At 37.6% G+C, this 15,290-nt stretch overlaps 2 protein-coding genes across 2 annotated transcripts; both read right to left on the bottom strand.

Annotated features, from left to right (window-relative positions):
• Positions 1-1,482: 1,482 nt before the first annotated feature.
• Positions 1,483-3,211, bottom strand: LOC120111119 (protein PYRICULARIA ORYZAE RESISTANCE 21-like). Its single transcript, XM_039127628.1, has 3 exons — positions 3,118-3,211; positions 2,529-2,610; positions 1,483-2,416 (listed from the first exon to the last, which is right to left on the bottom strand). Exons 1-3 carry the CDS (start codon positions 3,127-3,129, stop codon positions 1,662-1,664), a joined length of 849 nt encoding a protein of 282 aa, XP_038983556.1. The 5' UTR covers positions 3,130-3,211; the 3' UTR covers positions 1,483-1,661.
• Positions 3,212-11,625: 8,414 nt separating this feature from the next.
• LOC120111120 (protein PYRICULARIA ORYZAE RESISTANCE 21-like) lies at positions 11,626-13,280 on the bottom strand. Its single transcript, XM_039127629.1, has 3 exons — positions 13,167-13,280; positions 12,655-12,736; positions 11,626-12,542 (listed from the first exon to the last, which is right to left on the bottom strand). Exons 1-3 carry the CDS (start codon positions 13,176-13,178, stop codon positions 11,788-11,790), a joined length of 849 nt encoding a protein of 282 aa, XP_038983557.1. The 5' UTR covers positions 13,179-13,280; the 3' UTR covers positions 11,626-11,787.
• Positions 13,281-15,290: the final 2,010 nt, after the last annotated feature.

Below are 15,290 nucleotides of genomic sequence, written 5' to 3'. Positions count from 1 at the left end.
TCACGATTATCCAGATTTTATGTATTATATGTAGCCTATCGTACCATTCGATTAAGATATGTTATACTGTATCGAATCGAAAAATATTAACATATGGTACAAGAAGTAATGCTGATGTTTGATACAAAGAGCTTATTAATATTTCGGTACATCGAACTGGTCTTCCTCCCCCAATGTGTCGGCACAATAATAATATTATATTAGAATAATATTTGTACGAAATCTGGTATCATAATGGACAGCTTTCAAACTTCAGAAAAAAACAGAGAGAAAAACAGGTACTGATCGAATGGTGCCGACGTCATCTCTCGATCGTACTGTCCTTGCCCTCGTGATCAACTATTTGTGGGTCGCGAAATCTGCTGCATTATCGGCCGTACGTCCCTTCTAAACACCGGATAACGGACAAGAACTATTAATTATTAACTGCACGATAAGGACCATTTTGTTCCATTTAATTTATAACAAACAGCGGTTACTAATCCACCGGAATATCTTGACATCGAAAAAGAGAAACCATTCGCATATTAATTTTCCAAGTCTCAATACATATAGACTCTCAATCTAAGATTCAAATTCAGAATATTTGACTCTTAAGAAGAGAGTGTAACCATTGGCACAAGCCCGCTTCATTAAATGAAACTTAACTTTAATCTATTTGATCTACAACACAAAGCATAGAAATAATCATAGCAAACTAACCAAATTAATGACAGGACTAGAGAATGAACCTGAGTTAAGCTAGTCTGAATTTGAAATTAATGGACTAACTTTTAACTCGTGCCTATAAAGTTGAAACTCAAATTGTATCTTTTGCAGATCTTTGAATTATCCATCGGTCGCTTTGAGATCTATGTAGATGAATAAATAATGAAGTTTGGAGTGCTTTGAGATCTGTACATTGGAGTGTCCGGATAGCCCAGTGCTAATAGCTCTAGCTTTAGATTCGTAAGGCTAGCCAAGGTAGTAGAACAGGAGCCGCAAAGATTAGATCACAGCGATTTGAAAGCGCACGTGAGGCAATTCCGTGTCGTTAGGGCTTAAAAGGGGCACCAGAGCTTGTCATAACTCGCGCTCTCTCTCGAGCCTTCAGTGTGCTTCTTGCTTGATACGGGAGTTTGCCTCCCTTCGCTGATTAGTTTGCCTCCCTTTGCTGATCTGTACATTGGATCACTGGACTGAGTCTGAGAATTAGTTTCCGGCAGAGTCAGTGTCCCGTTCGCGTTGATTATACTTTCTATAGGAGCTCCCCCTGTGATCCAATGGTGGATTCGTGCGAAGGAAGATGAATACTTCTTTAGATCCAATGGTATTCAAAGTCTCACATGTCTATGAGGAGAAAAACCAATCTCTAGATATATTGGCTAGCCAGCAAATGTACTGATGGAAATTTTATATCCGAGAGTTCCTAGCCTTTGTCTTCCCAATAGGGTTTTTTTTCTTCTGGTTGATATAAGTTTATTTATTTTTGGAGGAAAACACTAAGAAAAGAACTTCACATTATCTTGCATATATAAAATATTCCTTTCACACAATATTCCAAATGAAAATATTACACTGAAATAACATTTTATTTCCACATTATTCTCCCATAAATCTAACATCCTTCACCCTTATTACTGTTATTAGTTTTGGCAAAGGAAAAACATGGATACACATGATTACATGATGGCACATGACGGTGATGGATCCTCCTTCAACATGAACTGGTATCCTCCATGAGAGGTTCCACCAAAGGGCATTGGTGGACAATCAGGCACGCATCCTTCGATCCTTCCACAAGAGTAACACCGAGACCCTCCTTGGTGCCCCCCAGAGGAGGGCATCCTGCAACAAACCTGACAAATTGGTGGTTGACATGGTGGTGGACACCAAGGTTCACATGGTGGTGGACACGGTGGTGGACATGGTGGCTGGCACGGTGGTGGGCATGGTGGTGGGCACGGTGGTTCACACGGTGGCGGACATGGTGGTGGGCACGGTGGTTCACACGGTGGTGGACATGGTGGTGGGCAGGGATCCGGACATTTTGGATGCTCACATATTATGATCTCAATGTCGTTGATCACCTTCTTTTTAGTTTCTTTCTCGGTAGGTTTTTTATCCTTATCATCCTTTTTCTTCTCGGGAGTAGGATCCTCGATCACCTTCTTAGTCACCGTGCATTTGGGATCCTTGTGATGGTCACATGATATGATTTTAATGTTGTTGCACACCTTGCAACAACATTTGCATGGTTCTGGTGGCGGCTTTGTCGGCGTCGGCGTCGGCGGCGGCTTTACAATTATTATGATTATGATCACCTTGCAGGCCATGCAGCGGAGCTTCTTGATGAGCTTCTCGGGATCGAATGGGCCAGAGATTGTGATAGTATTGTTCTTCTTGTCATAGGAGATGGTTTTTATGTTCTCCCGTTCTTTGTTGATGGAAATCAAAGGGGAAAATTGGATGATTGGTACAATCATTAGTAGCTAAAATATTGGACTAGAATGGAGGCAGTGGAAGTGTGGGGGGGTGTAATTACGTACCTTGGAGCTTGCATAGAGTCTTTTGAATCTTTTTGTAGCAATACCGGCAGCCTAGGTCAACTTTTAGCTCTAACGTGGAGATCTGTGATAGGATTTATTTAGTGAATGTGAAAATAATACGAAGGACCTCAGCTTGGGAATAAGTGAATACAAATATGCAGTACAAATGATGATGTCGTTGTCCTAATATGAGTATTAAAAGAATAAGAAGAAGAAAAAAAGGAAAGAAAAAAAAAAAGAAAAGGAAAGCTCGAAACTTGCCTTATCTGACATATTTAGAAATAATTTAACAATAATTGTAATCTTAAGCTAATAAAGAGAGGCTCAATAACTTGTATCAAAGTTAAACATAGTCAGGTTGATCAAAACAAGAAAGAAAGAAAAGATCCAAGAATGATGAAACGATCCGCCTCAAATAAGCTTTATTCTGATAAAAATATAAAAGGGAATTACCAAAGCTCGATGCTATCATTAACATAAAACTGTAAGCTTTAGGAAAACGGTCATGATATTATGAGTTAAAATGATCATGAGCTAGCCTTTGGAAAGTACATAGAGAAGTGATTCTGAAGGGAGGAGAATTGGCAACCTTTTCCGCCATTGCTGGATTGAAGGCAGATCCTAATTCTGGATGTTTGGTTTCGAGTGTAGTTGGCGGGGAAGACGGGTCTGGGTTAGCCTTCTTTATAACGCGAATGACCGACGGAAAAGAGGGAGGGGAGACTGTGACCTCGAACCTACCAGCAATTATGGGAGCACTTTGAGGGGCTTGTTGGGTGGCTGGAATTGCCATCACGCTAAGGGTAATACTTTTCAGTTGTAAAGTTCATATGAACAGAGGGAAAGAGAGGAAAAACACAAGTGCTGATCGAATGGGGTCGACGTCACCTCTCAATCAGACTGGAGCAGCCCATGTGATCAAAACACTGGATTACGAACACAAGGATTAAAATTTGAAACAACAAGGGTGGAAACATCAGTCATTGGAGGAGTTTATATTTTTTATAGTAGAAAAATTAGCTTCACACATATTATTTATTACGAAAGATATTAAGAATATTAATTATTAATTGCGGGAAGAAGAGAGACTAATCCACCAAAATGCCTAGTGAAACTAGTCACCGAAATCATCTGCATATTAATTGCCCAAGTCCCAAGCCATTGGCACCAGCCCGGTTCATTAAATGAAACTCAACTTTAATCTATTTGATCTACAACATAAAGAATAGAAATAACCATATAGCAAGACTCGGGAATGAACCTGACTTAAGCTAGCCTGAATTTGGAATTAATGGACTAACTTTTAACTCGTGCCTACAAAGTTGAAACTCAAATTGGATCTTCGGGGTGAAAGCGAATGGGTTTAAAAACTAGTCTGAGAATTTACAAGACAGGATAGGTAGGATTTGGGTACAGATCTAAAGAGATAATCACTGCACTAAAATAGTATTATATATAGTAGAAGATTTAAGATAATGGATGGCGAACCAGATGTGACAGACCTCCCACGATAATGACACTTATGCAAAAGAAGATCCACAAATTGGGGGTAAAAGATGATCTTCAATACAGAGAAAGGCTACACTCATGCCCTTTATACCATCCTACATAAAATTCGCAGCTACAGAATGATGTACAAAACGGTGTTCTTAGATGGCGTCAAAGATGGACAAGATTTGATGGGTTGAGGTTGGTGGCTCAACCTTTATCTCTCTCTCCTTTTTTTGGAGGGAGGATGATGAAAACGGGTGACTTCTCAACATCCTGAACCCAACTCCATGAAGCGATGTGACTACAAGATGTGGCCCATGAAGACGGAACATAGTTGCTGTCAACCATGACTGGGACCCAGACCAACGGTTCAAGTGGGACTTTGATTCCATTAACTCCGGTAAAAAGCTTGAGAATATGCGTTTTCCCATTTGCCTTCATAGCAGTAGGTCCATTGTTTCAGCAGCATGATTCTACGTTGAAACACCTTAGCAAACGAGCATGCTTCGAACTGAAAAAGCCGAGCATTCCTCTCGTTCCATAGCGTCCAGCAGATCACAGTGTTGAAATTAGTGCAATTGATTTGTTGGAACACTCTAGATATATATTAAACTAGATTTATGCAAGAATCGTTAATATATTTATGTACTTATTCATCTTTACATCTTCCTATAATGTCTGTTCATTTTTCTATGCAATCTTAATTACTTGCAATTAATGTGAATGCATATACTACAGGTCTCCATGAAGAATGAAGTACATCCCTACCAGTGTATTTGGGAACACAACCACAAGTTGATTGTTCTCCATCTTTGTATTGAGTTGCTACAAGTTGAGTAGCAATGGTAATGCATTCGTATGGCATGCTAGACTTGGGCATCTTAACATGAATAAGTTAAGAATTATGGTGCAAAAGAACTTGGTAAAAGGGCTTCCAAAATTAATTAATTTTGATAATGGAGAAATTTATGAAAGTTGTCAATATAGAAAGGCACATTGCCTTCCATTTGACAAATCTATCTCAAGGTGCAAGGCTCCACTAGAATGTATATATAGTGACTTAGGCCCTGTTTGGGGGGGCTGTTGGCAGTAGAGCTGTTGGAAGTAGAGCTGTTGAAAGTAGAGCTGTCTGAAGTAGAGCTGTTATAAAAAGCTGTTTGCTGTTTGGTAACTACATTCGTAAAGTGCTGTGGTACTTTGTTTTGTGTTTGGTAAACAAACTGAGAAAGTACTTTTATATGACAAAATTACCATAAAGGACATTGCATAGTATTATACAACACAACATAATAAAACATAACATAAATTAATACATAAATATACGATATAGTATAATATTATTGTAATATAAAATAATATTATGTTAATATAGCATAATAGTAATATAATTATTAGAGTAAATTAATATTTGGTAATATAACATAATTTTAAATTATTTAACATAACATATTAATGTATTATGATATAATGTAATATATATTATATTTATAATATAATACAATAATAAAAGTATAAAATATTATAATTATTAGTATAAATTAATTTCTCATAATATAACATAATATTAAATTATTTAAAATAACATATTAATGTATTATAATGTAATGTAATATAATACAATATTTATAGTATAATACAATAATAAAGGTATAAAATATTATAATTAATATTATAAATTAATTTTTCATAATATAACATAATATTAAATTATTTAAAATAACATATTAATGTATTATAATGTAATGTAATATAATACAATATTTATAGTATAATACAATAATAAAGGTATAAAATATTATAGTTATTAGTATAAATTAATTTTTCATAATATAACATAATATTAAATTATTTAACATAACATATTAATGTATTATGATATAATATAATATGATATTATATTTATAGTTTAATAAAAAATAAAGGTATAAAATATTATAATTAATATTATAAATTAATTTTCCATAATATACCATAATATTAAATTATTTAAAATAACATATTAATGTATTATAATGTAATGTAATATAATACAATATTTATAGTATAATACAATAATAAAGGTATAAAATATTATAATTATTAGTATAAATTAATTTTCCATAATATAACATAATATTAAATTATTTAACATAACATATTAATGTATTATGATATTATATTTATAGTATAATACAAAAATAAAGGTATAAAATATTATAATTATTAGTATAAATTAATTTTCCATAATATAACATAATATTAAATTATTTAACATAACATATTAATGTATTATGATATAATATAATATGATATTATATTTATAGTATAATACAAAAATAAAGGTATAAAATATTATAATTATTAGTATAAAATAATTTTTCATAATAATTTTTCATAATTTTTCATAAAATAATTTTCCGCGGTCTAGGGGCTCTTCTTCATGGTCCACGCTCGAGGAGGACCTCAGCGTGGGCCGCGAGGTTGATGATAAAAAAAAAACAATAGATTGATTTTGGAAGGTATGGAAAAGGATTAAAAATTTTTTCTTCTAAAATGTGGTTCAAGAGATGCATACAAAAATTGAAAAGAAAAATACATTTTCTTACGGAAGGGAGTCTGACGGCTTGGGTTCTTGGCTCTAGCAGATTTTTAGATTTATACAGGGATAAACTATGTAATTATGTTATTTTAATATGGGCATTTTTGTCAAAAATATAGCTTTCCGAAAAAGCTGAAACAGCTTCCTCCCAAAAGCTGTTTTCAGCTTCCCGCAAAAGCTGAAACAGCTTTTGAAAAATTTACCAAACACAGTTTTTCATCTAAAAGTACTTTTGGATGGCCAGAAAGTGCTTTCTGGCCCTCCAAAAGCTCCCCCAAACAGGGCCTTAATGGGACTAACTAGAACTCCATCTTATTTTGGATTTCATTACATATTAATTTTTGTTGATGGTTTTACAAAATTCATGTGGGTTTATTTTGTAAAGTATAAATCAGAAGTTTTCACCAGATTTTTGGAGTTCAAAGAGACCGTAAAAGGTGAACTTGGGATGAAAATCAAGCGGCTACAAATAGATAATCGAGGGGAGTTCACTTCCGATGGGTTTTTCTCTTTTTTATCGACAATATGGCATTAAGACAGAATTTAGTTATGCTGAAATGCCATAGCAAAACAGTAGGGCTGTTAACGAGCCGAGCCGAGCCCGAGCCTGGCAAAGCTCGGCTCGGCTCGTTTCACAGAAGCTCGGGCTCGGGCTCGGTAACGAGCTCTATATTGGGCTCGAGCTCGGGCTTGCTTGGCAAAGCAAAGGCTCGGGCCTGAGCTCGTAAAGCTCGTTTCAATTACGAGCTCCAGAATGAGCCCGAGCTCGGGCTCGTAATCGGGCTCGAGCTCGGGCTCGGGCTCGATAATAGGCTATTTTTCTCTATGTGGTCAGATTTTTATGAATTATAGTGCTGAAATAAGATTTTTCAGTGGGAGACTAGAGCTCGTTTGGGCTCGTGAGCTGCTCGGGCTCGAGCTCGGGCTCGGGCTTGGATGTAAGCGAGCCTTATATTGGGCTCGGGCTCGGGCTCGTTTGACTAACGAGCCGAGCCTGAGCCGAGCCCGAGCAGCTCGGCTCATTAACAGCCCTACAAAACAGAGTCGTTGTGAGAAAAATCAGACACCTTGTGGAGACTTGCAAGAGCTGGTTGTATGCTAAAAATTTATCCAAAGCTATATATATAAAGTGTGCAACATATATGATTAATCAAATGTCCCTTAGCCTAACAAACATGAAGTCTTCTTATAAGTTGATGTTTGGAGAAATTTATGTTCACATGCCGGAATCTCAAAAAAACAAGTTAGATGCAAAAGCAAGAAAGTGCATTTTTATTGGATACGATGAAAGGAAGAAGGGCTGGAAGTGCATGGATCCGAGAACTCACAAATTTATTGTTTTGATGAAGTTTCTTCATATTATGGCCTAATTAATGGAGCTGCATTTGAGCAAGAAAGATCCAACACTTTAGACCTTAAAATGACAATACCACATGACTCTTCTTCTTAATCATCATTAGGAGAGCAAAGTGAAAGGGAGATTTGAAGTTCTCCCCAAAGTAGTGGACAACAAGAAGAAAATGATGAATTGGTGGCTAGTAATTGACGGCCAAGGAGAGCAATTTTCAAGCCATTCCGTTATCGAGATAAAAATTTTGTAAGTACTTATTCTTATTTCTTTACCAATTCAATTGATGATGAGGAACTTTCTTGCTATGATGAAGCTAAAGGTATCAAGGAGTGAAAGGGTGGATGAGGAGATGAATGTTTTTTTTTTTAATGACCATCACTTCCATCAAAATAACTTTATCTATTTGTTATCAAAAGAAAAGTCACGTCAGTCAATATCATCCTCCACTTTGAGAGGAAAGTATTGGATAGCCGTTGCATCAAAAGTATTAAACTACGAAATTTAAGAAAAGAATATTCGTGGGGAGGACCATTTCCTTTATGAATCTTGAAGTGTTAAATTACCATCATCATGGAGGGAAATCATGAGAGCCACCATCCATGCAATCTCTTGTTGCCTTCCACTTTGATGGTGATGACGTAAAGGCATCTTAATTTATGATTAGCCTTGTCATATCCAAAAAGATGAAGATGATGTTTGTATTAAAATTTAAAAGCGTGTCAAACAAAGCGGGCTTATCGGGCAGTCTTTTCCATCACCAAACCGGCCGAACCAGTGGTTCACAAGGTATGGGTTGTGCCTTCGAGTCGGGCTTCTCATCGGGGCATTTAGTATCCTTGGGATGGTCGCATACCATAATTTGTATGTCATTGATCACCTTGCAGGATTCTTTTTTCTTATCAGAGGGTGCATTAATTGGGAGGGTCCCTGTGTTCTTTGGCAGGCCTTGCAGCAGAGCTTCTGGGGATCCAATGGGCCGGCGATTGTGACGGCATTGTTCTTCTCGTCATAGGAGATAGTTTTTATGTTCTCTCCTTCTTTGCTGGTGGAAAATATGGGGGAAAATTGGATGGTTGGTACAATCATTAGTAGCTAAAATATTGGACTAAAATGGAGGTAGTAACATGTGTGGAGGTTTAGTTACGTATCCAGGAGCTTGCATGGAGTCATTTAAATCTTTTTGTAGCAACGATGGCAGTCTAGGTCAACTTTTTATGGCTAACTTGGAGATCTGGGTGATAGAATTTATTTAATGAATGTGAAAATAAAATGAAGGACCTTGGCTAGCAAATATGTGAAAATAAATATGCAATACAAAATGAAAATACCGTTGTCTTAGTATGAGTATTAAAAGAATTAAAAAAAAGAAAGAAAGGAAGAAAAGAAAGAAAGAAGGAAAGGTGGCAAAAAATGAAGCATTTAACCTGCTATTAGAGAGAGAGAGAGAGAAGAGTGGGGAAGAAAAAAGAAAAGGGAAACTCTAAATTGCTTTCACTGATAAATTTAGAAACAATTTAACAATAATTGCGATCTTAAGCTAATAGAGAAAGAATAAATAATGTAGGTCAAAGTTAAACATAGACAGATTGATCTAAACAAGAAAAAAGGAAAAGATTTGAGAGTGATGAACCATCCACCTCTAAAGTTTTATTCTGATAAAAATTATAAATGGGAATACAAAAGCTTCATAGTATCATTGACATATAACCGAAAGCTTTAGAAAAAAGATCATGATATTATGAGATCCGTAAGAGAAATGAGTTAAACACATCATATATTGGCCTTCGAAAATTGCGTTGAGAAGATACAATAAGTGATATTGGAGGGAGGAGAATTTTCAATCTTTTCCGCTATTGCTAGATTGAAGCCAGATCCCAATTCTGAAATTTGGTGCGAGGGTACGTAGCCTTTTACGGCCCCGTATAACGTGAGCGACCGACGGAGAGCTGTAGAGAAAAAGCCGGGGGGACGTGACCAAGAACCCACCCGCAATTATGGTAGGCTTTTTTATTATTATTTTTCTTTTTATAAAAGTAAGTGGAAGTGCCATCACACTAATGGTAATATTTTTTAATGACCATCACATCCACCAAAATAACTTTTCTTATTTGTTTTCAAGAGAAAAGTCATCCCAAGAGTCGTTCAATATCATTCTCCACTGTGAGAGGAAAGAATGCGATAGCCGTTGCACTAAAAGTATTAAACTAGGAAATTTTTATTTTTTAATTAAATATTATTTTTTGAGATTTGTGCATTGGATTTTTTAGTTGACAGTATCTTGACCTGTAGTCAACTAATAGTCCACTGTGGAAAGAAAAACAGTCCAACAAACAATCTTAAGAGATCAAGCACGTAGGAGCTGATAGATAAACCAGATGTAACTATTTTATTCAAAAAAATATAAAGAGGATCAAAGCCACCCCATGTATCCACTCTATGGGTACTTGAGTTCAGAACAGACTAAGCTTAATACTTGAAGTCTCGAAGAATTAGAGTTGCATCTTTTGTAAGCCTTTGAATTATGATCAATTGGTCGCTTTGAGATGTATGCAGGCGGATAAATAATAAAGTTTTGAAGTGCTTTGAGATCTGTGCATGGGTGATCTAATAGTGGATTTGTGTGAAGGAAATTGAATACTTCTTTCATGCAAAAGATGCAATCAAGTCCCAGCTTTCAACCCAACCGGGGCAGAGGATTTGCTGGTACCTCTCGCCTGGAAGATAAGAGGATTTGCTACTCAGCTACAAACTCAAGAAGTAGATGCAGTTGTGTTATAGAAAATATTATGAAGAATAGCTCTGTTAAAGATCATAATGGCAGTACCACCGAGGTAGTAGCACGGTTGAAACGAGGCTAAGATTCCACCGGAGTAGCCCAGATTCGAAACGCGCGGGCACGGGTGGGGAGGGTATGAGTAAAACTTATCTGCCCGTATTGAATATTCTTCAGTGGGAAGAGGGCTCAGTAGGGGCTGCTACGCGGGTGAGGTCCTCCTCACCCCCCCTCCTTCCTTTTGTCCTAGCAAAAAAAAAAAGAAAAAAAAAAGACCATAATGGCAGTCTCTTGTGAAGATGATTTGGCTGGTTGTTTATAGGCTTTTTGGTTGCCAGTTTTTTGACCTCAAGTCCGCTAATAGTCCAATGTGGAAAGAAAAATTTTCTAACAAACAATCTTGAGATCGAGGACATAGGAGCCGACAGATAAACCAGATGCGACTATTTTTTCCGAAGAAAGGCAGAGGGGAGTGGCCTTACCCACAGTATCTATATATGAGTCCAGAACAAACCAAGCTTAATACTTGAAGTCGTGAAGGATTAGAGTTGTATCTTTTGCAGATCTTTTGAATTATCCATTGGTCATTTTGAGATCTATGCAGACAGATAAATAATGAAGTTTGGAGTGCTTTGAGATCTGTACATTGGGTGATCCAATGATGGATTCGTGCGAAAGAAGATGAATACTTCTCTAGATCCAATGGTATTCTAAGTCTCACATGTATGTCTATGAGGAGAGAAATCAATCTCTAGATATATTGGCTAGCCAGTAGGCGCAGATGTACTGATGGAAATTTTATAATCGGAAGTTCTCAGCCTTTATCTTCCTAGTAGGCTTTTTTTTCTTCTAGCTGATATAAGTTTATTTATTTTTGGAGGAAAACACTAAGAAAAAACTTTACATTATCAAGCATATATAAAATATTCCTTTCACACAATATTCCAAATGAAAATATTACACTGAAATAACATTTTATTTCCACATTATTCCCCCATAAATCATACATCGTTCGCCCTTATTACTGTTATTAGTTTTGGCAAAGGAAAAACACGGATACACATGATCACATGATGGTACATGACGCTGATGGATCCTCCTTAAGAATGAACTGGTATCCTCCATAAGAGGTTCCACCATAGGGCATTGGTGGACAATCAGGCGCACATCCGTAGATCCTTCCACAAGAGTAACACCGAGACCCTCCTTGGTACCCGCCAGAGCTGGGCATCCAGCAACAAACCTGACAAATTGGTGGTTGACACGGTGGCGGACACGGTGGTGGACACGGTGGTTCACACGGTGGTGGACACAGTGGTTCACACTTTGGCTGACATGGTGATTCACACGGTGGTTGACATGGTGGTTCACACGGTGGTAGACACTTTATCTTTTTTGGCGGCTCCGTGCAGGAATCCGGGCATTTTGGATGCTCACATATTATGATCTCAATGTCGTTGATCACCTTCTTTTTAGTTTCTTTTTCGGTAGTTTTTTTATCCTTATCATCCTTTTCCTTCTCGGGAGTAGGATCCTTGATCACCTTCTTAGTCACCGTGCATTTGGGATCCTTGTGATGGTCACATGATATGATTTTAATGTTGTTGCACACCTTGCAACAACATTTGCAAGGTACTGGTGGGGGTGGCGGCGGTGCCGGCGGCTTCGGTTTCGGTTTCTCCACTACAATTATTATGGCTATGATCACCTTGCAGGCCATGCAGCGGAGCTTCTTGGAGAGCTTCTCGGGATCGAATGGGCCGGAGATTGTGACAGTATTGTTCTTCTTGTCATAGGAGATGGTTTTTATGTTCTCCCGTTCTTTGTTGATGGAAAGCAAAGGGAAAAATTGGATGATTGGTACAATCATTAGTAGCTAAAATATTGGACTAGAATGGAGGCAGTGGAAGTGTCGGGGGGTGTAATTACGTACCTTGGAGCTTGCATAGAGTCTTTTGAATCTTTTTGTAGCAATACCGGCAGCCTAGGTCAACTTTTATCTCTAACGTGGAGATCTGTGATAGGATTTATTTAGTGAATGTGAAAATAATATGAAGGACCTCAGCTTGGGAATAAGTGAAAACAAGTATGCAATACAAATGATGTTGTCGTTGTTCTAATATGAGCATTAAAAGAATAAGAAGAAAACAAAGAAGGAAAGAATAAAAAAAAGAAAAAAGTTAAACATAGTCAGGTTAATCAAAACAAGAAAGAAAGAAAAGATTCAAGAGTGATGCAACGATCCGCCTCAAATAAGTTTTATTCTGACAAAAATATAAAAGGGAATTACCAAAGCTCGATGCTATCATTAACATAAAACTGTTAAGCTTTAGGAAAACGATCATGATATTATGAGATCCACAAGAGACATGAGTTAAAATCATCGTAAGCTAGCCTTTGAAAAGTACATGGAGAAGTGATTCTGAAGGGAGGAGAATCGGCAACCTTTTCCGCCATTGCTAGATTGAAGGCAGATCCTAATTCTGGATGTTTGGTTTCGAGTGTAGTTGGCGGGGAGGGGGGGTAGCCTTCTTTATAACGCGAATGACCGACGGAAAAGAGGGAGGGGACACTGTGACCTCGAACCTACCGGCAATTATGGGAGCACCTGAGAGGCTCGTTTGGTGGGATGGGACTTTTATTAATTAGATGGAGTGAATTTCTCATGATGCCCCTACCTTCATTTATAGGTGGAGTGAATTTGTCCCTCGGACAAATTCTTTCCTCCACCTTGACCATGAAGTGCCATGGGATAACATTTTCCTATTCTGCTCTTGCTTGACATGGTAAACAGTATTACCGGGCATTATCGCACTTATTTAATCAGTTTCATGGGCCTTCTTTTAGAATAACTAGTTTTCCGTGCTTTCATTAAAAAATTATATTAAATTGAAGAGGCTTCTTATCTATCTTTGTTAGATTCATGCATTTTTGTTGAAATAGTATACTTGCATCTTTGTTTGCATTATTGTTTGTAGTAAGTACATATTGGATGTTGTAACAATTTAACTATAATTCAATATGTTCAAACTTGACGTCATGAAGAGTATTATTAATTGAACGAAAATATAGTCTGAAGTCTGAGACACCTTGTGGAGACTTGCAAGAGCTGGTTGTATGCTAAAAATTTATCCAAAGCTATATACATGAAGTGTGCAGCATATGTGATTAATCGAATATCCCTTAGCCTAACAAATATGAAATCTCCTTATAAGTTGATGTTTGGAGAAATTTATATTCACATGCCGGAATCTCAAAAAAACAAGTTAGATGCAAAAGCAAGGAAGTACATTTTTATTGGATACAATGAAAGGAAGAAGGGCTGGAAGTGCATAGATCCAAGGACTCACAAATTTATTGTTTCTAGAGATGATGTTTTTGATGAAGTTTCTTCATATTATGGCCTAAATGGAGTTGCACTTGAGCAAGAAAGATCCAACACTTTAGAGTTTAAAATGACATTACAACATGGCTCTTCTTTTTAATCATCATTAGGAGAGCAAAGTGAAAGGGAGATTTCAAGTTCTCACCAAAGTAGTGGACAACAAGAAGAAAATGATGAATTGGTGGCTAGTAATTGACAGCCAAGGAGAATAATTGTCAAGCCATTCCGTTATCGAGATAAAAATTTTGTGAATACTTATTCTTGTTTCTTTGCCAATCTAATTGATGATGAGGAACACTCTTACTATGATAAAGCTAAAGGTATCAAGGAGTGAAAGCGTGCCATGGATGAGGAGATGAATGCCCTTATTTTTTAATGACCATCACATTCATCAAAATAACTTTTCCTATTTGTTATCAAGAGAAAAGTCACATCCCAAGATTTGTTCAATATCATCCTCCACTTTGAGAGGAAAGAATTGGACAGTCGTTGCATCAAAAGTATTAAACTACGAAATTTAAGATAAGAATATTCATGGGGAGGACCATTCCCTTTATGAATTTTAAAGTGTTAAATTACCATCGTCATGGAGGGAAATTGTCACGCCCCCGCCTGCGCGGGGCACGTAAGGCACCCAGTGCCCACGTGGGGGCCACATGAGGGGGAAAACATGGGGCTCCCCTGCCAGATATTGTCCGGTTTTGGAGCTTCACGCAAGCATCCTTCACCCCTCCTCGGTTTTGTTTTCCACCCAAAATGCGTCGCAGGATTTGGAGACACCCGCCTCATATGCCCAGGCTCTGAAACAAGTCTTTCCAATATGGGACTATTGGGCCTCACACCCTTCCCACATCAGACAAGAGCCATTCTCGGCTCTGATACCAAATGTCACGCCCCGCCTGCGCAGAGTACGTGAGGCACCCAGTGCCCACGTGGAGGCCACATGAGGAGAGAAACACGGGGCTCCCCTGCCAGATATTGTCCAATTTTGGGGCTTCACGCAAGCGTCCTTCACCCCTCCCTGATTTTGTTTTCCATCCAAAACACGTCTGCAGAATTTAGAGACACCCGCCTCATATGTCCAGGCTCTGGAACGAGTTTTTTCGATGTGGGACTATTGGGCCTCACACCAAGAAAATGCCAAGCCAAGGAGGACCATGTGCCAACTGAAGGCCAAAGTGGCC

Source organism: Phoenix dactylifera, chromosome 6 (assembly GCF_009389715.1).
Source record: "Phoenix dactylifera cultivar Barhee BC4 chromosome 6, palm_55x_up_171113_PBpolish2nd_filt_p, whole genome shotgun sequence".
Taxonomy (NCBI): Eukaryota; Viridiplantae; Streptophyta; class Magnoliopsida; order Arecales; family Arecaceae; genus Phoenix; species Phoenix dactylifera.
This window is presented reverse-complemented; position numbering and strand designations above follow the sequence as displayed.